This window comes from Erythrolamprus reginae, chromosome 3 (assembly GCF_031021105.1).
Source record: "Erythrolamprus reginae isolate rEryReg1 chromosome 3, rEryReg1.hap1, whole genome shotgun sequence".
Taxonomy (NCBI): domain Eukaryota; kingdom Metazoa; phylum Chordata; class Lepidosauria; order Squamata; family Dipsadidae; genus Erythrolamprus; species Erythrolamprus reginae.
In genome coordinates, this window is record NC_091952.1 from 29,635,291 (window position 1) to 29,658,026 (window position 22,736).

The 22,736-nt window shown below is 37.4% G+C and overlaps 2 protein-coding genes across 3 annotated transcripts; one reads left to right on the forward strand and one right to left on the reverse strand.

Annotated features, from left to right (window-relative positions):
• Nucleotides 1–1,305: 1,305 nt before the first annotated feature.
• LOC139163706 (oxidative stress-responsive serine-rich protein 1-like) lies at nucleotides 1,306–15,647 on the reverse strand. 2 transcript variants are annotated; one of them, XR_011558510.1, is made up of 5 exons: nucleotides 15,528–15,647; nucleotides 9,318–9,411; nucleotides 7,183–7,293; nucleotides 2,486–3,424; nucleotides 1,306–2,345 (listed from the first exon to the last, which is right to left on the reverse strand). XR_011558510.1 is itself a non-coding variant. In XM_070744686.1 (4 exons), exons 1-4 carry the CDS (start codon nucleotides 15,332–15,334, stop codon nucleotides 2,755–2,757), a joined length of 885 nt encoding a protein of 294 aa, XP_070600787.1. In that variant the 5' UTR covers nucleotides 15,335–15,402; the 3' UTR covers nucleotides 2,657–2,754. The 2 variants fall into 2 exon arrangements, 1 of the variants encoding a protein (XP_070600787.1); XM_070744686.1 differs by lacking the exons at nucleotides 1,306–2,345; nucleotides 15,528–15,647 and adding an exon at nucleotides 15,325–15,402 and having other exon boundaries at nucleotides 2,657–3,424.
• LOC139163705 (oxidative stress-responsive serine-rich protein 1-like) lies at nucleotides 15,407–21,177 on the forward strand. The gene is made up of 4 exons (XM_070744685.1): nucleotides 15,407–15,783; nucleotides 19,458–19,578; nucleotides 19,813–19,911; nucleotides 20,290–21,177. Exons 1-4 carry the CDS (start codon nucleotides 15,732–15,734, stop codon nucleotides 20,975–20,977), a joined length of 960 nt encoding a protein of 319 aa, XP_070600786.1. The 5' UTR covers nucleotides 15,407–15,731; the 3' UTR covers nucleotides 20,978–21,177.
• The last annotated feature ends 1,559 nt before the right edge of the window (nucleotides 21,178–22,736 follow it).

The window sequence follows — 22,736 nt, forward strand, 5'->3', positions numbered from 1 at the left end:
TGCCCACTGTAACAACATTGCCAGAAAGGCTTTAAGAGTTGTTAACCTAATCCCTCCCAGCTTCTTCTCTGGTTACATTGATCTGCTAACCAGAGCATACAAAACATTTGTCAGGCCAATCCTAGAATACAGCTCACCTGTATGGAACCCACATTCAGCGGTGGGCTATGAGCCAGAACGTGAAATTGCGCTCGCCACTGCAGCTCGTAAGTGCTTGCGGAGCCAGCGCGATTTTGCTTCTGCACCTGTGGAAGTAGAAAAATCGTGCACGGAGTCGCAGGGAAAACCTCACCAAAACATGGGCGCACCTGCGGCTCTGTGTGCAATTTCCACAGATGCAGAAGCAAAATTGTGCGGCGAGTGCAATTTAGTGTTCCGGCTCATAGCCCACTGCTGCCCACATTGCATATCTGATATCAACACAATTGAGAGTACAGAAATATTTCACAAAAAGAAGCCTTCACTCCTCTTCCCACAACCAAATACCTTATTCCATCAGACTTGAAATATTTTATTTACTTTGATTAGACAACTTACAACTCCATCACCTCCAGAAAGCCAAAAATCAGCTAGCGGAGTTCACAGGACAACGCCTCACATGTACTCAGATATGGCTCCACATGCCACCTCTGGCATACATGCCATACATTCGCCATCATGGACCTAGTGAAATAAAGTACACAAATACTCCAATTGTAATGCTTTAGAAAGTCAAAATAATTATAAATAACAAAATTGTAAAAAAAATATTTAGAAAGAAATATTTTAAAAAATTATTTGGAAAGTTTTAAAAAATTAACTTTAAAAAAAATTAACAAAATAAATTTGGGACACATTTGAATTTTGAAAGCATTAAAGTTGTATTCACAAAATGAATGTTAGAAACTTTTGAACGGATACAGCCAGTCTAAAAATACTTTCACAGTAAGACAAATGGGTAACACTAAAGGAGAATAATTTGTTCAATATCTTATATGGGGGAAATAAGTCTGAGTTCCCAAGCATAAAATCACTATTTTTAATTCATAATTAACTTCTGCTTGGGTTTAGTATTTCACACGTGACACATATTGCTAATTTGGTATATAGATCAATTACAGCCTTCATTTAGAAATACTTAAAGTGGAAAGTTGGCTAAAGCTGATATTTGATCAATTTATATTGTGGTTTCATTATTAAGCACCAATGCAATCTGCCATATTTGCTTTTTATTAGTTAGATTTCTTTTAATTGTAAATAAACATATCTTTATAATTGCAGAATCCAAATAAGAAAATTCTTTCTATTGCAAAAGTTTAGTACAAAATTACCTATTAGTTTTCTTTATTTATCTAATAACCAAAAGATTGCTTTTTTCATTTAAAAAGCAAATCATTTTCCAATGGCTGAAATCAATTTCAGAAATACTCAACCAAAGAACTCCCTCTGTACGGTGCAAGCTGAAAGTATGCTTATTTCCTGAGAATGTACAGGAAACAGGTGGTCTTATACAAGACCACAGGAAAAAGTGAAGATGTTATTTCTAACTCTTTATATAGCAACTTCCAACATAAGCGCTAAGAATTCCACATTAGTTTCTATGCTGTAATTGCTTGCAAAATGCTCAAAGAACTTAATATACTATATTTGCAATAAATTGCCATCCACAAACCTCATTTGTCCAAGTTGTGAAAGAAAATTTCAAGCATCTCCAGAAGAAAGAACTGAATTCTTTCACCTTTGAATTAATTTCTGATTTTAAATTATAGACATACAGTACTTGTGAATTTGAGGTAGATGGTTAACCCAAGACTCCATGCATGTGACTGTACCTTGAAAGTAGTTTTCTTAGTGTAAGCTTGCCAAACACATTTTCTTTCACACACAATCCATATAACTTAAGCATATTATTTGTCTATAGTACATTGTCACCCAATAAGTGTAAACAGTTGCTTTAGAGTCATATTTTAGATATAAATTGCAAACAGAATGAACAGTATAGTCTCTGCATAAGTATGAAATGTAGTAAAACTTGTGCTACTGTGACATGGAGCAAAGCTGACATCTAATGGCCACATATGTGATTGAATATTAATATCTTCCCATTGTTCATTAACCACAAAATCCAAATACATTGATGCTTTGGAAGAATTTCCTTTAGAAATTGCACAAACATGAAATTTAGGTTGTATTTAAAGCAACACAGAGAAAAACATTTCAGGAAAAGATACTAAATTCTATGCTTTTGATCATTTAAAATATGTGCTTGCACATAATTACACATAATGCATATATAGTTACATACCGTATGAATCAATATAACATATAACAATTAGCCTCAGATGTGGAAAGTGCTTGAATTTGCTCTAGATCAGTGTTTCCCAACCTTGGCTACTTGAAGGTATTTGGACTTCAACTCCCAGAATTCCCCAGCCAGCAAATGCTAGCTGAGGAGTTCTGGGAGTTGAAGTCCAAATATCTTCAAGTTGCCAAGGTTGGGAAACACTGCTCTAGATTGTTTTATAATTTATTGTCTGTAAAAATGTTAGCCAAATAATCCAAACAGCCAATTGTGGCTATACCTCAAAAATGGCATAATTTACTAGACTTTCTATTTGCAGTTCTCTGATTTAGAATTTATTTCAATTGTTGACCTATTAAAAATAAGAAGTTTGCCTGAAATGCAAAATGGTTTTATTATAAGCACAGAGAGCAAACTGCTTCTGAGATGGAGCATAATTCAGGGCAGATATCAATACCCTTTGTTGGCTAGGGTCAGGTATACATCATTTCCGCCATGTGAGACATTTCCTTAGGGATATGCAGGAAGTATTCCATATAACCTGAAAGGTCTTCAATGGTGACATCATCTACATGAGCTCTGGCTTGCTCAGAGCAAGATTTGAGAGAACTGGAGGAAATTATTGATGTGCGATGTGGATTGTTCTTCACATGTGCTGCTCTTTCAGATTCACACCCAAGGGAGTTCTGTATGTCAGAAAACATGTACACGTTCAGGTTTTGCCATTGCTTACATTGGCATTCATTCTTTACACATGCACAAAAATTCCCTTTATTTTGTTCAGACAGAGACTGGAAATCAGAAAGATCTGAGACCTTTAGAATTTCTGTGGGAAGAATACTACCAATATTTTCAGAAATATTCTTTGGTATTCCAATCATGGATGCCTCAGAATCTTTGACAACTGATTCTTTCTTGCCAAATTCTGGAGGATGATTGCCCAGTTCATTTTCAGAAAATTTCTTTGGCTCATCCAAATCTTTGTTGCTTTGAAAAGCATCTGTTGGGTTCTTGTGCATGGATTGGCTACAGGAAGGTATTTGTTTAGTGCAGTGGATAAATTGAGGAGGATGGAGTACTGGAGACTTTGATCGCTGGCAACGTTGGGTTCGAATTGTTCCTCTCAAAGGTTTCCTCAAACACCTGCAGGATGAAAATACAAAGAAATAAGTACTGTAATTCAATCTGCACAAAGGATAGCTAGCCATTTATAAGTGTACAAAATGTCATCAAAGTTCCAACCTTGAGACTCCTTTTAAAAAGCTCAGAAATAACTTTTATTTCAAATTCCAGAAGTGGCCCAATCTATAAAAGGATCTAGGATTATTTCAGCGCATTTAGAACAGTCAGGAACATTCTATGACTCACTCTGTAATCCACAGGGAAAATCTTATATTTTAAAAATGTGTTGTATTCTCAGATATTGGACAGAAATATTTTTCTTGCAACTGACAAGAATAAAATATTGAACAATTACTAAGATCTCAGATGATCTTAGCTATTTCATACAATGAAAACAGTATGAAAATGGAAATAATTCATTTTAGTAATCACACTGTAATGCTTTCACACTAATCAATGTGAAAATGTATAGTACAAAATATTTTGATTATCTTTATAGTGCTTAAAATATTTTTCACAAATTCTAAAATATATGCTTAATTTAAAATAGCATTTTAAGCACAAAAATATAGGTAGAATTTTTAAAGAAATCTAGGAATGTGTTTATCTTTTGAGAAAACCAGTATCTAAACACTATAAATATACCAGATTTGTGTCAGTGAAGACTTTGATTTGGGGCTATACTTGTTGATACTGTGTTTCCCCGAAAATAAGAGCCTGTCCTATATTTTTTTAACCCTGAAATAATTTGGCCTTATTGCTATTCACTCAAAATACTGATTGGGCTTATTATCAGGGGATGTCTTATTTTGGGGAAGAGTATCTAAAAATGTCTCCACAAAAGGGATTCAGATCACCTTTATAAATGCTGATTACCACAACATTTTACTAGTTTGGGGGCACTGCTCTGGGCTCTTTTATGAGCAAGTGTGTTAAAATTAATTTAAAAAATAGAAGTTGGGCTGGCATCCCAATGCTATATACCATTTAATCTTAATAGAAAGCTTTTCTATCACAGAAAAACTAGAAAATTCATTTATAGACAGCTCATTCAACACGTCGATGAATAAACTGTCCAAACTATGAAATACTATCCAATTGCAATATTTCCTAGATATCAGCTAAATGATCTTCTGGCTACAAAGTTGTGTTGTTTTTTCTAATTTAAATTGCTTTAACTGATTGTTTAATTTTCAATGCTAGGTTTTTTGGTGGGTTTTTTTGTAAAATGGTCTGGTTTATTTTGAAGAAGACATGTACACTACTTTCATCATGTGCTGTCAAGCAGTGATCCCTAACAACCAAATTTTCTCCATGAACACCAGGCTCAAGGCACTATTGCACTAAGTTGATTTTAATACAAATGAAATCTGACTATCTTCGAGTTCGTTCAAGTTTTTAAATTATATATTTGGAGATAAACTTGAATTACAAGAAGCCTAGTATATTAATATTTCACCCTAACCTTACATTTCTAGAATTTGAATTCATGACATGTTGCTATAGTTTCCTTCCCTAGGCAGCTTGACATTAGAAAATATGCTTCAGTTTTGTAAGAGGAAGATTCTGTTTACAGCCATTTTTCTTCCTTTTGCCTCATCTGGAAAGCAAAGAACCTGTTATGCCATGCACAGCAACTGAATATATCATAATTTTTGGAGTGTAAGATGTACCCTTTTCCCTTCTAAAAGAGGGTGGAAATGTCGGTGCATCTTATACAGTGGTACCTCGAGATACGAGTTTAATTCGTTCCGGACCTGGGCTCTTAAGTCGAGCAGCTCTTATCTCGAACGACTTTTCCCCATAGGAATTAATGTAAATAATTTTAATTGGTTCCAGCCCTCAAAAAACTCACAAAGTTAGTCTAAATTATGCAGAAAGACATGTTTTTAATGAAGAAATGTACATGTACATATAAATGAATAATGAAGTTTCTTTCACTTAACTTGTAAACTTTCTTAAACTTTTAAATTTACATATGTTCAACTTCTCTGCCACCCAATCCTGTAGGACAGAGGTCCCCAACCCTTTTTGCACCAGGGACCGGCTTTAAGCGATCAAGAGAGGAATGGGTGAATGAATGGACGGAGGGTGGGAAGGAAGGAAGGAAAGAGGGAAGGGACAGGAACAGAGGAAGGAAGCAAGGAAACTTATGAAAGGGGAGAGTAAGAGAGGAATGAGTGAAGGGAGGGAGGGAGGGAAGAAGGTGGGAAGGAGAAAGAAAAGAAGAAATAGAGGAAGGGAAGGTAAAAGAGAGAAAGAAAAAGAGCAAGAAAGAAAGCAAGAAAGAAAGAAAGGGGGAAGGGACAGGAACAGAGGAAGGAAGCAAGGAAACTTATGAAAGGGGAGAGTAAGAGAGGAATGAGTGAAGGGAGGGAGGGAGAGAAGAAGGTGGGAAGGAGAAAAAAAAGAAGAAATAGAGGAAGGGAAGGTAAAAGAGAGAAAGAAAAAGAGCAAGAAAGAAAGCTGCAAGCCCCCCCCCCGAGCCCCCCAGGCCAGCTGCAACCTTTTAAAACACGCGCGCCGCTTCGCAGCTGTCTCCTGAAGCCGAACGCGGAAGTTAGCGTTTGGCTTCAGGAGACAGCTCCTTGGCGCTTGTATCTCGAATTTGGGCTTGTAAGTAGAACAAAAATATCTCTCCCCTCCCAGCTCTTATCTCGAGTTGCTCTTAAGTAGAGCAGCTCTTATGTCGGGGTTCCACTGTACACTGAGTACAGTCATTTTTGCTATCCTGAAACCCCGCCTTCACATCCCATTTTTGTGAAAAATGGGCCCATTTTTCACAAACGTGGGTTGGACAGAGGGTCCAGAGAACTTCTGGGGACAGGAGGCAGGCAAAAAATGACCTGTTTTTCACACAAAAAAAATGAAGGCATTTTTGCCATCCCCCAGCATCTAGGAGCTCCCTCTAGGCTTCCCAGACCCTTTGCCCATCCCATTTTTGCAAAAAAAACAAAACAAAAACCAGGTGAAAAACTACCCTTTTTTGCAAAAATTAGTGTGTTTTTGCCTTCTAATTACCCCATCTAGCATGACTGGAGGAGGAATTCTGGGAGTTGAAGTCAACTGGTCTTAAAGCTGTCAAGTTTGAAAACTCCTGGGTTAGGGGTTCAAGGGTCTTCAAACTTTGCAAGTTTAAAGACTTGTAAACTTCAATTCCCATTCTTAGGTAGCATGACGGCAGGTGGAATTCTGGGAGTTGAAGTCCACTAGTCACAAAGCTGTCGTGTTTGAAGACTCCTGGGTTAGGGGTTAGCGGTGCAAGGGTCTTCAAACTTGGCAAGACTTGTGGACTTCAACTCCCATTCCTGAGCTAGCAACTCCCATTCCTGAGCTAGTTTGTGGAGAAGGAATTCTAGGAACTGAAGTCCACAAGCTTTAAAGATGTCAAGTTTGAAGTTTGTAAAAAATGTACATGTTTTTTAAAAGTACTGTATACATGTTTGCAAAAAGTATTCTGATACATTGGCATTTGTTAAATAATGTATTACTACACCATTTGGTTCAGAATATTTTTTTCATTGTTTTCCACCTCTAAAATCTAGGTGTGTTTTATAATCTGGTGCGTCTTATACTCTGAAAAATATAGTAACTTGATTGCAACATTCATAAAAACACAACAACACTACTAAATCAAACTATTGCGTATTTCAACACTTTCATTTATTTTACTTTATTTTCAGATTGATCATTCTAAGATGTTACATGGGCCAGGATATTTAACAAATCATTTTAGCATTTATTCAGCCCAAGTATTAGTCAGAATCAATTCCTCTTACCAGTGCCAACTTTCTTTAGATTCATATGTCATCTTAACTTTGGATTCATCTGAACTTTCTACAAATGTTTGTGGAGATACCTCCTCACTCAGAGGGAGAGAAGCAGTGGATCTGAAGCATGAGAAAAATATGTCATTTTAAGTTTTTAATCTCATGTCAATCAATAAGCTTTGCATAATTCACAATATAATTGCCATTGCAAATATACAACATTTGCAACCAGCTTTCTCACTACTGTTCTTTAAATCGACAGCATTCTGAGTTGTTCTGAACATTACTGGAAAAAATGATACTGGAGAACTGCCTATTTTACACAGAAAGATATAGAAGACTTGCATTTATTTTAGAAAATGTATATGCTGCCTTTTTTCAAACTTTGGACATTTAACAATAATAGCAATAGCACTTAGACTTATACATACAGATTCACAGTACTTTCCAGCCCTCGCTAAGCAATTTGCGGAGTCCGCATATTGCCTCCAACCATCTGGGTCCTTATTTTACCCACCTCGGAAGGATGGAAGGATGAGTCAACCTTGAACTGGAGAATATGTAACCCCTGGCATTCAGCAGAATTAGCCTGCAATACTGCACACTAACCACTGTGCCACCACAGTTCAATCAATTTGTACTAATAATAAATTAGTAGTAAACATAACAAACCCTTTATAAATCATGCAAAAATGTCCATCTGAAGTAAAATAATTGTAATACAATAACCTATAAACTAAACTACACATACTTAGGGTCATCTAACATCCTGGTCCAGCAGCTGGGGAAAGGCCAGATCTTCAGATTTCCATAAGGTCAAGTGGGACCTTTCAGAGATGGGGTAAGACTGTTTCGTAGGGTAGCAACAGCAGAAAAGAAGGCGTGACTACACATAAAGGGACTTAGAGCACCCACCCTGTTAGATCTGATAGGATAAACAGTCCTAGCAGTAACTGATCCTGGATCTCAAAACGTTTTAAGGCCAACACCTTGAATTACACCTGACAACATACTGGGAGATACTGCATTTAAAAGTTGACCTGGTAATATCATTGCAAATTGGGATGCTTAAAAAGAAATAATCTATTTATGAAACAGGCATTTGAGATCCCTAACTTTGGGGCTTATTTGGCATTTTATAAAAAGGATTGTGGGGGGGAAATAATAAAATAGCTGTTTTAGGAAGAGAAGCCAAGCACAAAACATTGTAATGACGCCCGTTGACATTGTTCATTTTATTTAGGAGTTTGGTGGCACAGTGATTAGAATGCAGTACTACAGGCTGCTTCTGCTGACTGCCGGCTGACTGCAGTTTGATTCTCACTGGCTTAAGATTGACTCAGCCTTCCATCCTTCTGAGATTGGTAAAATGAGGACCCAGATTGTTGGGAGCATATATGCTGCTTCTGTAAATTGCTTAGAAAGGCATGTAAAGCACTGTGAAGCAGTATATAAGTCTAAATGCTATTGTCATTTATTTTAATTTATATATTCATTTTATTCAGAAGATGCCACCTGATAAGTATAACACAAATAGCAGATTTAGACAACAACCACAAACATATTATGTAATATAACTGTATTATATTCAGTTCCAACTACCCTAGCCCAAAGCCTGGTAGAACAGCCCTATTTTAAGGCCTCTGGAATGCCATCAGGGGTTAGCCTCCAAGGGGGATGGCATAGAAAAAGCATGTTTCAAACCTGATAGATGTCACTGGTTAATTGAAGGAAACTAGAGTATGCCAATTCTGTTGGAGTAAACTAGCTGGACCAATAGCACAGCAGCATAGGCATACAAATACAAGGAACAGAAAACAGCCCAATTTTTATAATGTGAGTTGAAGGGTGGGTGATTATTCCTATGAAAAAAGCCACTACATAAAGTATTTAATACCTTTAAGGAAATTATAGATCAGAATTTATGAAGTGCTCTTAACCCACAAAAAGGATATTATACTTGGAAGTATAACAGAAATGGTATAGATTTGAGTAGTAGATATAGAGAATAATCTGGTCAAATATATTTTAGTTCTCCTCAGGACCAAGGTACAGGTGATAAATCTGATCCTTTTATGTTTTATACTGAATATACTGAAGAAAGATATACTCAGTTCTTAAAAATTAATAACACTGTTACTTACCGTTCTGAATCAACTTTTAGTTTTTTGAAAACTGCCCCGAGATTTTCTTCATTCTCCACCATTGTTAAGAGAACAATCCACTGCACTCCCTCCCCTTTGGAGATAAATAGAAAAATGAACTGGGATGAAATTCCAGGCATTTAATGTAGAAAATATCATACTAAATTTGACTAACTGTAGATCCAGTGCCTCAATAGTTTTTACAGGTAATCCTCAACAATTGGGACCAGAATCTTGGTTGTAGAGCAGTCATTAAGCAAAATGTCACATGACCACTTTGCTGAATGGCCACAATCCCAGCTGCAGTTGTTAAATGATCTTGAGGGTTGTTATATGAATGGAGTCCCTAGTAAAGTGCACAGCGATGCCTCAGAGGGTTGGGGAATGTCTTGGGTGACCAGCAGAGGTCACACACAAATTGTGGGGGTGCTATAGTCATCTCTCTCTCACACACAAACACACAACACATATGAGTCTCCAAGTGTTCGGAGAGGGGCGGCATACAAGTCTAATAAATTATATACACACACACAGTGTTGATGAAATGTGGGCGATAGTATATTATCTTGTAAGGTAGTCTTTAAAGATTCTTGTTTACAAAGAATGGCATTAAGTATGCATGGGGTACAACTGGCCCTTTGGTTATACTTGTAGTTGATTGGCCAAAGTATTCCCAAATTGACAGATACAGTACTGTTGTTAGCAAAGAAAACTGCATGAGACAGATAATCTCTATCTTTTCTTTTAATAAAAGACATTATGCCAAAGCTTCAGCTGATCAAAGATACGTGGCCGAAGTCAATATCTAAAGACCACCATAATGTCCACTATTTAATATAGAACACAGGTAATTCTCAGCTTACTTCCATTAATTCAGCAACTGTTCAAATTTATGGCAGTGCTGAAAAAAATTACATTTAAGACCAAATTCCAAATGTCGCAGCATCTCAGTGATCATAATTCCTGGCGCTCAGGTGCCTGGCGGTGATGTTGCAAGAAGCTGTGGTCATGTGATCACCCTTGACAACCTTCCTTGCCAGCTTCCTATAGGAAACATTAATGGAGAAGCCTGCAAGAAAGGTTGCAAGTCACCCTTGTAAGTCGCTCCCGTGTTTCTCCTCCCTTCAGTACCCCTCTACCAATGCCAGCCTCCACCGACCCTTCTAGGTTTTCCCCCTGGCCTCCCTCAATTCACATGAATCTTCTATTGGCCTTCCACAGACTTTTCCCAGCCTCTCAGACTCTTCCCACAGCTCTGCCACATCCCTAATCTGGAAATGCCACCCCTTTCCACTTAACAACCAATGTTTCATAGGGTTATGATGGCAACCAGATTTATCATCACTAAGAAATATGGTTAAATGATGTTGTGCTTTACAACCACATTGCTTAGCGATGGCAATCCTAATCCCAGTGCCATAACCCAAGGACTGCCTGCATATACAAACATTTTAACATATGAAAACATTTTAAGGATTTAGGTTAACCAAATTAATTTTTTAAACAATAAAAGTTAAGGTATTTAAGTGTTTTATCGCCCTTAAACTGGCACAAAAGAAACCTGCCAGGAAAATGCTCACTTGGACACAACTCCCTCCCTGCTCCACTCAGTTGATGTTCATTTGCTCAAATTGTTTAACTACACGTTTCTTAGTTGCCTGCTTGATGTCATTATGACTCATATAGGATGGGTGTGTCATAATGTATTTGAAGTACAAATTTGAATCAAAGAACATAGAAAGCACAAAAGGAAGTGATACACCAAGACTGCTTCCTGGGATGTTCATCTGCCAAATGGATGATTAACAGAAGCTACATTAAACAACCTGCTTTTTCGGGAGGGAAAAAAAAGTAACTGAATGTTGAACCCACTTCTGAAAACTAGGCAAGTTCTTTATTTTTTAAATATTTATTTGTTTGTTTGTTTGTTTGTTTGTTTATTAGATTTGTATGCCACCCCTCTCCGTAGACTCGGGGCGGCTTTTATATTGCATACATAAAAACATGCTACATATACTTGCGCAAATCCCAGAACGCTACATTATTTTAATACTGAACTGTTTAATAGTGCTTATGTAACCTGGCTATTAATCTCACTGGATGAATAGTTTAGTTTCTTGAATGTCTCCTGCTTCAATTCCCATTAGCTGAGTAATGGTCAAAATACAATTGCAGCAAAAAGCCTGTTTAAAGGTAACTTATTTGGTGCTGTGGAATGAAGAAACGTGTGCTAATCTGTAGATTTTCTCTATAATGTGGTCTTTATGTATCCATTTTGTTGGTTTTTTGTGACATCAAAAAGTAGACTTATTCTATAAATAGGTGAAGCTATATTGATGATGATGTAGACACTATTGAGAACTTGATGGAATCTGATTATAAATTCTTATCCATGGCTTCAGATGGTAAATATATCATCCATACATTTCAAGTAACGGGGGGAGGGGGGGAGAACTTTGGATGAACTTTGAACTAGAATTGTTATTCTAGTTCAGCCATGATGTTGACATATTGTGGAGCCATATGTATATCTATGGCTGTACCACTGATTTACAGTTAAATGTTTTTCCAAAGGTAAGATAATAATAATAATAAATAATAATAATAATAATAATTTATTAGATTTGTATGTTGCCCCTCTCTGAAGATTGTCATATATGGCGTGGCAAGGCATCTGCATCGATCATTTCCTAAAACATGAATCACAGATTCCTTGTTAAAATGAAAAGGTTACAATTCTAAAACACAATTTACCAATTGAACTATTTCCTATTAAAAGGCAATTTATTGTAATGATATTACTATTCATATACATTTATTTCTATTTAATTAATATACACACACATACTAGAAGGAACTAGGGAGAGGATGTCAAAAGGAAAAGCCAAACTGCTTCCAGGAGTGGTAGGAGCAAATTGTCTCCTGAAACTTTATCAGCCTGAGAACCAATCCTTACCTAATGGATCTGAAAGCTAGAAATTGAAAGAATCAGGGACCTGGAGATAGTTATAAAGCATACCACAGAATACATGGATGATTAGCAATCCTGGACAAAATAAAGACTAATTTTGTGCACTGATGATCACTAAAATAACCCACACACATATATGTTGGGCATGTGGTATGGGTATGTTCAGCTAGAAAACAAAATTGATAAAGCTGAAAAAAATAGAAAGGTAAAACTGAGATATAGATTATAGAATTGATATTGAAAGAGCTGTAGAATGTTAGTATTCTAATTCTAATTGACTTGTATCTGTCTATGCAGTCATCAAGGGTCAAGCTCTTAGGATAAGAGAGATTACTTTTCAGGGTAATGAAAGAACTAGTGGAGGTGATTGAAGAACAAGTTTGGTAATGCTGAGAAATAAAGAACTGGCAAGATCTCAGAAAACTGGCATAAATCTATCAGTTTAACATAGATTTATTAACTTGATATTTTAGATATTAAAAAAGATAATCATAAATTTATTTTATGGGTTATTAAATCTTTTTCTCTTTGTAACTTTTCATTTGCAGGATGTTTATTTTATTTTTTTCTTTTGAATATGTTTATATCGGTTTTTTATTTTAGTTTTTGTATTGTGCATTTAAAAATAAAATATTTTTTTTAAAAAGGAAAAAAGATAATCATGCAATGTTTTGACTTATGTATGCTACCATTAAAATTAAAAGCAGCCAGTGCAGATCTGCTACAATTCATAGCATATTGATCTTACTGATGTTTAAAAGTAATGATAAATTTGATTTCAGCTTAAATGATTGAAGAATGCAGACATAGTGTACTTGGACCTCAGAAAAGCTCTTTACTGTTTATAGTGTGTCATAACATTCTCCTTAATGAAATGCTCAGAATTTGAGATAGATGATACCTTGGTTTGATGAACTCAGAATTGCGCCCAGAGTGTGCTGCTTAATGCTTCACTTCAGTGTGGAAGACAATATCGTATCACAAGGACTAGATGCACTATTACGTATCCTGACCTGGGCTGTTCATTTTTATGAAAGAATTGGATAGAGAAGGATGCTTATCATGACATTAAACTGGGGGCAGAGACAACACTTGAAATAGAGAGAAAATTTTAAAAATCCTGGACAGGCTTGGGCTTGCCTGAAATGCATAATTTTTATAATTTTACAGACGGATGTGTGTAAAGCTCTGCATCTGTGCTGGAATAATGTAAAGTCTAAAAATAGGATGACTTGACAATAATCTAAGTCATATCCTTATTCTTGCTATGAAATATGGAATAGAATTAAAAATGTGTATTTGGGACAAAAATGAAACTTATGCAATCTCAAGCAAAAGCATATCCTACTCTATTTTTAATTTCACCTTTTGTCAGAATATCTTGTAATTCCTGTGTGCATTCATTTTCCTCCTCCCATGTAGCATTACTTAGCTGACCTTAAAAAATAACTACAGCTGCTGAGTGGAAAGACCATCAGGAAACCCTAGCTGGGCAAAAAAAAAAAAAAAAAAAAAACCTCCCAGAAGCAAGCAAGAACAAAAACTCCAGCATTTTTTTTTGGGGGGGGGGGGGGAAGCAAGGAAAATACATGGACTGTGTATATGTAGTCAGAAAGAAAAGAACTCAGAATCCTTTTTAGGGCAATATCATTATTCAGCACAGTACAAATAGCAGCCGTAACAAACAAACAAAAAACAACTAAGCACTTTGTGGCATTTACGGATGAGTTTATTTATTATAGCAAATCCTTCCTCTTTATTTTACAACCAGAATGATAAGGGGACTGGAAACTAAAACATACAAAGGGAGATTGCAGGAATTGGGCATGACTAGTCTAGCAAAGAGAAGGAGATGATAGGATGTTCCAAGGAGATGATAGCATGTTCCAACATCTATGGGGCTGCCACAGAGAGGAGGTGGTCAGGCTGTTTTCCAAAGCACCAGAAGGCCATTCAAGGAATAATGGATGGAAACTGACTAAAGAAGCTGACCTGGAAATAAAGAGGAACTTTCTGGAGAGCGATCAACTAATTGGACAGTTTGCCTGCGGAGGTTGTGAGCGCTCCAACATTTGAGACTTTCAAGGGGTGATTGGACTATAATTTGTCCAAAAGGCAGTGATGGTGAACCTTTTTTTCCTCGGGTGCTGAAAGAGTGTGTATGTGCATCCGTGAGTGCCCACACCCATAATTCAATGCCTGGGGAGGGCAAAAACAGCTTTCCCCACCTCCCTGGAGGCTGGAAAAGGCCTGTCTCCCATCTTCTGGTGGGCCCAGTAGATTTGTGTTTTGCCCTCCCCAGGCTCCAAAGGCTTCCTCGGAGCTAAGGGAGGGTAAAAAAAACCTCTCCCCCCCCCCAGGCTCCCTGGAAGCCAAAAAACCCTCTCAGAGCCTCTGTGGGAGCCAAAAATCAGCTGGCCAGCACACACATGCAAGTTGGAGCTGAGCTAGGGCAACGGCTCATGTGCCAGCAGATATGGCTCCACCTGCACCCACGCCATAGGTTCGCCATCACTGGTATAAGGATTCCTGCTTGAGCAGGGGGTTGAAATAGATGACCTACATGGTCCCTTCCAACTGTAATAAAATAAATAATAAATAAAAACATCATAGGCCACTGTACCAAATGAAGTCTATGGGGCCAAGCTAAAACTTAAGTTGTGTTTTGCAACCTTGGCCATTTTCAGATGTGCAGACCCAACATGCTGGTTGGGTAATTCTGGGAAGCTGAGGTTCACACATCCTGAATTGGTAAAGTTGGAAAATAGTGACTGAGATTATTAATCTCAGATTTTTCTGTGGTTGGCAAATGGATTTGTGGCACTTTGATAGGTCAGTGCCACAAATCCATTTGCCAACCACAGAAAAAATCTGCCCCGGCAAGAAACCACGTGGAGAAATGTTTCAGTTGTGGAGTTTCTGCCTGTGACCGAAGCCCAGAATCTGAAAGAAAAGCCAGTTGGGCGAAAAGGAGCTAAAAAGGGATGCTGCGTCAAGCAGCCAGGAATAGGGCGCCTAGTGTGGTGGTGACTCAACTGAAAGCCATCGCTTTGACTGGTAGAATCAGCTGCTCTGCTCCGGTGACCAGGAATTCAGCCGGTGGGCGGCTCTGCGCAACGGAGACGTCGGAAAGAAAATGTCAAACGTGCCTTTCCCTCACGCGGAACCGCCTCCCCCCCGCACCCCCCTCCCGGCTCCCTGGTCTCCCCTCAAACACATGAGCGGGTATAATGAGTTACCCGGATCTAAGAAGCACCACACTGAGGCAGAATCTCCATGGAGACCGTTTGGTTGCTACCGCGCATGCGTTTTCCTAAATCCTCTCGTGAAGGGTTTCGCGCGCAAAACCAGGAGGCGGATGACAACGCGAGGAGCGGCGACAGAGAGCTTGTGATTCCTCTGAACGCACGCGCACTGCATCGTCACTTCCTGTTGTTTTTTTCATGTTCACTTCCGGCAGTGGCTCGTTTGGACTGATTGGGTCCGCTTTGTCGGGTAAGTTGGCCCTTGTTTTCTTTCGGGTTCGCTCGTTCTGAGGGAGAAGAATGGAGAGGCGTGTTGTTGTTGTTTTTTAAATTATTGTCTCCGTTCGGATAAATTGACTCGCTTTCTGTTTTAGTGATGTCTTAGTCTCTCCCGCCATCCCCTTCGAGGCAGATACGTTTCGAACAGGCAAAAGTAAAGGGCTGGGCCTCTTCTTCTTCTTCAGCTACGTCATTTCTACTTAGTTTTGTACGCGGACGGATTTCTTGATTTAATACGTAGTCCGAATTCGGGGTTCGTCAGAAGCCGCGGTGACAGTTCCTTCTCGAGTGTTCTTGCCGCGGATATTTCATGGCGCCTTAAAGGCGAACATTTCGGGTTGTTAGGGAGACACGTTTTCGCCCTTATCTTCCATAATGACTCACCATTAAAAGTTTTTGTCACTTGACATATGCAGAATTTTCAAACCCCAAAATTATCCCGGTCAAGTCAAACAACAATTAGACTGTATAATGTTAGTGTTTTTTTTTTTTAAATGATGCATTTATTACACTTTCAAACTGATTATATATAGATATACACTGCTCAAAAAAAAATAAAGGGAACACTTAAACAACAAAATATAACTCCAAGTGAAATCAAACTGTCCACTTAGGAAGCAACACTGATTGACAATTTCTCATGCTGTTGTGCAAATTGAATAGTTGTGCAAATGAAATATTAAATGAGAATATTTCATTCATTCAGATCTAGGATGTGTTATTTAACTGTTCCCTTTATTTTTTTGAGCTGTGTGTGTGTGTCAGTTATATATCTATGTATAATCAGCAATATGTTTTTTTCTGTCAAAGTCTCCCTTTTCATTATCAGCAAAAATATGTAACAGGTGCACACACAGAGAGACACACAGAGATTGTGTTACCCCAAAACTGTTTTCCTTAGGAAGTGTTATAATAATTGTTTGCCAAATATTCGATTTTTAAAAATTTCTGATTTAAAAAAAAAACGCTTTTCTGTTGCTTAGACTTAGAGCATGCATAAAATATTTGGAGTTACTGAATTAACAATTCAGTTTAGTCCTTTTCAGAGGATCCTCGGTCTTATTAGACTTGTTTTTTAGTTGCATATATCACTGTAATTTAAAATATTGTTTCAAACAGCAAAAATTTGGTGGTATAAAACACCTATAATGGTATATAGGCCATTATTTTTCCAAATTGCTTGAGCTGATTGGTTGGTTTCTGAATTAAGTGTGAATTGTTTTTGTGTATTTACCATACATCTATAGTTTTATATAAGATCATTCACTAGTGTTAAATAGTAATAGACATATGCAATGCCCATACATATCTATGCATTTATAGAAGATATATTTAATTTGCAAAAAAATTAAAATTAGAATAATTTCGCTAGAGAAGAGTTAAACTGACATGATAGAACTTGATAAATCTTATAGATGTTCTGTAGTAATCATATCATTACTTTATTTTTAACTACATGCATAATGGAATATACATCTTTGGATGAAAATACTAAAATACTATATAAGTAAATTATAGGTATGTGTACTGTAATCAGTTCATCAGATTAAATACTGGTTTTAATATACTCGTTTAAAAGAATGTTCCAAATGTTCTATGTGGATGTTATTTTGTATGGGTGGATTTCACTATACTGTACTTGTCAAAGCCTCAGTTGGATGAATTTTATTCTGTTCCACTTTTGATGTAAATACAGAGTTTTGATTTACTGTGAATCTCCAATCTGTTGTTCAGAACTGCTCTTACGTTAGAAAGTATCCATTCTATGTGTGTAGTATGATATTTCAGTTTTAGTTGAAAAGTATCCACATAGAGATATTAAGTGAAACATGTAGTTGCGATCATGCAGTGAATCTGAAAAGTTCCAATAATCAGCATGAATAAAAAGTCTCTTGGATAGAATTTGTTTTAGTTCCATTTAGACTGGATTTCAGTAATGTTATTTTGGAAGCTTCCTTGAATAGAAATTGGAGGCTTCAATTGATTCAAATATGACCACTAGGATATTAGTCAAAAGAACCAAAAGCTGGTTAGAGATTCAGGAGATCCAGGACAGCTGCATCACCTCTATCCCAATCTTCCAAACTTCATCAGCAAGAATGACCAATGCCATCTCCTTGCTGTATCTCAGCATGAACTTTGATTGAAAATGATCCAGATTCAAGGTCCTCTGAATTCTTTATTCAAGGTCCTCTGAAACTGAGTGCCAACTTCCTTCTCAACCTTTCCCGAAAATAAGTTTCTAATAGGACCTCTAACTTCTGTAACGAATTAAGTTCAAGGATGGTGTCTTTAAAAGAGGCTATACCATTACCACCAAGATGGTAGTCCCACTCCCTTCTACAAAGAGATATTAACTGCCTCCTTGAGCCAACCAAATTCCATCATTATCATAACCAACCTGGAGGAGTAGGTGTCCAGAAAACAGCTGGCTGAGCTTACAGCCAGGAGGACCTTGTTGATTTCCAAAGGATCTGCCTAGTCAGAATTCAACTCCAAGCAAAGTTGAGTGACTGATAAGAGTCCAAGAATATTCTTCACAGAGATCCTGCAAGGTTCCTCCCCAGCTCCTTATCTAGGATGTACTTTGTCAGTTGAAACAGAGCTGCTATGCAGGTATTATAGATTCAATAAGGACAGAGAAATAAGCATACTTTGTTGGCCTTATCACCATAAGAGAGGTACTAACATAAGCTCTTATGTGTGTTCCATCAACTTCATTATTTGTCTTCCTCCAGCAGTGGTCTGGGCATCTGTTGTGCCACTTCATCCCTATAGCTGCTCAGTAAACCATGGGGCTCTACAAAAATGCAAGCATGGTTTATCCACACAGGTGCAATTCAGCTAAGCATCCCCCTCACAGGCTTATGTCAAACATCAACAAGGGCATCTGTCAAACTAAATGTCAGAGTGTTGGGGGAAAACCCAAACTTGTTTTGAAAGTGCGTTAGGTAAATGAGGCACCTGAGAGTGTGTGTGTGTTGGGGGGGGGGCGGTGTTACTAGGTTTCCACTCCTTGCAGGATGGGACAGCATCCCATCAAATCCAGATCACAACAACACTTCTCCAAGGCAAACACCAGATTCATTATGTTTCCCCCTGGATAGGTCAGAGCACAAATGAGTTGGGCTGACCCAAGGCTGCCATGGTGGCCATGAACTCCTGTGCTAGTTCATAGTAAAAAAATGTAGTAAAAAATGCTAGTAAAAATGTATTTTCATTATATCAAGAAATGTCTTCTTTAATAACATGGGTAACAGTTAAAATTGATCATGGGATTATTTTTTTTTGTCAAACAGCTAGGAACTTGAGCTTGAAAGATGACTTGAAAGTAAATCTACCTTGGAGTCTATGTAATATGGAGTTCTGTTAAATGTATACCATTCTTATAGACTTATTGCAGTTTATCTTCTTTACATGAGAGACAGTTTGTTGCAGTGGTTAAGCATCGGGGAGACAATAGTCCTTAGGCATGAAGGTGATCTTGGCCCAGTTATTTTCTCTCAGCTTTAGGAAGAAGGTAATAGCAACCATTTCTGAAAAATCTGCAGGGTCTTGTCCAGGCAATCTCCAAAAATCCAACACGATTGAAAAAAGGAGAAAAAATTACATAAAATCAATATCAGTATTTTTTTTTCTTTTTAGCATTCATTATATGGCAGGCAGAAGAGCATTCTAACAACCTGCAGATGGAATCAGAAGCTAAAGAAGGAGATGAAGAGAGCCTGCAAACAGCTTTCAAAAAGTTGAGAGTGGATCCAACTGGGTAGGTAACAATTGCTTTAAAATTATTTTATGGTCTTGGTGGAAGTTACCTATGTGAACACCTAGGTGCTGAGATGTCTAGAACTCTGCAGATTGGTCATAGCCATGCTGCTGTACCTTGGAATGGTCACTAACTGACTGATTTTAAATCAAGGACTACCTGTATCCTGTTCCGCTGCTTCCTTACCCATTTTACAGAATAGCATTTTAATATGTTATCTGTTCCTTAAATCAGATCTTCTGTCAGTGAAGGAACAGGATTGCAAACTCCAGGCAGAGCAACTATTGATGGAGGCTGGCATCAAATTGTCTGTTCAAGAGAGATTTGGCATCGGTAAGGAGAACTATCTACTTTTTATTTGAAATTTCTTTTTAAAATGACAATCCTTGGCTAATATAAAGGTGCAAAAACTACAGCAATCTGTTTGCATTTTGTTTTTATCTTGTCTGGTTGGGAATTTATTTGGAAATAACTGGAAGAAATGCAGTGGCTTATTTTAATTACATCAAATGTTCTTAATATTTCTTTCTGATTAGATATAGTTGCAACCTTGAAATTTCCAATTTGACCTTTTTCATGGGCAAAAATCAAGGCACATGACATGAAATTTCTTCATTCATAGAGCTAGAGCAAATAATGTAGTACAAGATGCCTATATTCTAGAACAAAATATATTCTGGTTTCTGCTAAAATTACTCCTTTTTGTTACAGAAGTGCACGAAAATCCTTGAAGGGGACAACAAGACCACAACGACGCAGGCGTTCCAAATCTCCTGTTCTTCACCCTCCAAAGTTTACATACTGCAGCACGAAAGCATCTTCTGTAAATAACCAACTAAAACACAAAAGTCAGATTGATGCTCCAAAGAATAAAATTGGTCCAGATCCTAGAGTTTCAGAAGACCTGTACCTAAATGGAAAGAGGTGCCCACTTTTAGACAGCAGCAACTACAAAAAAAGCAGAGCGGGACATCAGAAAACATGTACTGGTGAGCAGCTTTCCAAGAATTTAGGAAGGGAATGCCATACTTTTTCTTTGACCTTTGAAACCAGCCTGGATCCTAGCCAGTCTTCAGATTTCCAGTCTCTCTCCAAGATGAGTTATGAGAAGCAGTGCCCATACATGGACAAAGAATGGCAAGCAATAGAAACATACTCCTTTTCTGGTTTGCGGAGCGTCTTATCAGAGTGTGAAAAGGCAGTCCTGGAAGTGCGTTCACAATCCTTATCAAATCGATCACCTTCTAGTACAGGTTCGTCTGGCTCTGTCCGGTCTTGTTCAGAGCAAGCTCGAGTCTTTGTGGATGATGTGACTATTGAAGATCTTTCTGGGTATATGGAATATTACTTATATATTCCCAAGAAAATGTCTCACATGGCGGAGATGATGTACACTTGAGATGAGAATCATGAGTTTGAAATTCAGTGGTGGTAGTGAATATTTCCTCAGTGCTGTAGATGGAAATGTGTCCATTGTCAATGCTGTGTGTTTGATCAGATGTTTATTTGCACCATATAATGTAGTTTTTTAAATAAAGTTTTAAAAGGTGATATATGTTTAAAGGTGAGTTGCATTAAATCGGATGGTTTAAGAATGTACCTGGAGAAAATTTTTGTTCTTTTGATACAATCTAAATTTCAGTTTCCTAAAAGCTTCAAACAATATTTGTCTTTAAATAAGAATTTTCCTAAAATGCATCAGATTTACCAGTGTGGTAAAACAATCAGATTTACTGGTAAATTTGCAAGGATTTTCTTTATTTTTTCTTTTTATATTTTTTTTTCATAAAAAGTATTAATTTTCTCACTCTAAAGTGAAGAAGAAGAAAACAAAAATAGATCCAACAAACCTAAAAGATACTCGGTCCTGACCTGGTCTGATTTTCAGATGAGTGAAAAGTTAAAATAGTTTTGTGCAGTTCCTTGTTTGGGATTGAACATGAGTCTGCAATTTTTAAAGAAACAGGTAACAAGATTTGGCAGAATTACAGTAATATTGTCTCCTAAATACTTTTGCTGAGCTAACTTTCCTTAATATCTAAGCTTCTAGCAAAATGTATATACCACTAAGTTGATTTTAATCAGATTAATATTTCATTGGTAAATATAAACATAGTTTTTCTTGTTGAACATCCAACAATGAGCTTCCTACATAGTTTTCTTTTTTTAACAAGCCATAGTGGTTAAGTGTAATCACACTATGCCACCAATATATGGACTAATGAAGTATGTAAACTCATCTTTTTAATAAGCTGGCCTTGACCTTGTTTGCATAACGCACACAAATTAGTCATAACTACTCTCAGTTGATTGGGTGATCTTTGCCCCAGCACATGATCTTGGATGACTTCATCATTCACCTGATATTTTCAGTCCTTCCAGCCTCCACAAATTCTCTTTCTGTTTTACTTCCTGCATTTGTATTGTTTCCAACTGCAAGAAGAAAAGTTATTATGGCACTATGACAGAGGTCTTCAAACTTGGCGACTTTAAGACTTGTGGACTTTAACTCCCAGAATTAGCTGGCTGGAGAATTCTGGGAATTGGAAGTCCACAAATCTTAAATTCCCAAGTTTGGAGACCCCTGCACTATGTAATTGAGACCACCATGACTAGGTTTGGATAGGTTGGACTGTTTCCCACATATTTTCCCTCTTTTTCAGTACCAAGATCCATGTGGTCACAGGCATCCTAAAGGATTATATAAACTCTTCAGAAGAAGCACTGTTTTCACAACACCTTTCTAGAACTCAGTTATGGCTGTTGGAATAGTCAATTCAATTTGAAATTCACAGGACATCTTAAAGTTACGTCACCAAAAGAGTTCGTTTAGCCCAAATGGACTGGGTCATTTGGGGCTAAATCCAGCTCCGCTAGTATTGTAACTCTGTCAGTTATCTTAGTTTTATGACTTCGCATGGCATGCTTGCTCCATCTACAAACAATTTAAGATGGCAGTTGACTGCCTTTAAGCACTGCTATAATGACCATCCTTGAAGATGAATGCTTTCAAAATGTGTACAGGTATTCCTTGACTTACAACCGGTTACTTAGCAACCATTCAAAGTTAAAATGGACCTCCCCAGAACTACTTAGAATGTTTCTTAAATTCTGATGGATGACCTCACAGTCATGTGATCATATTTTGGGCACTTAGC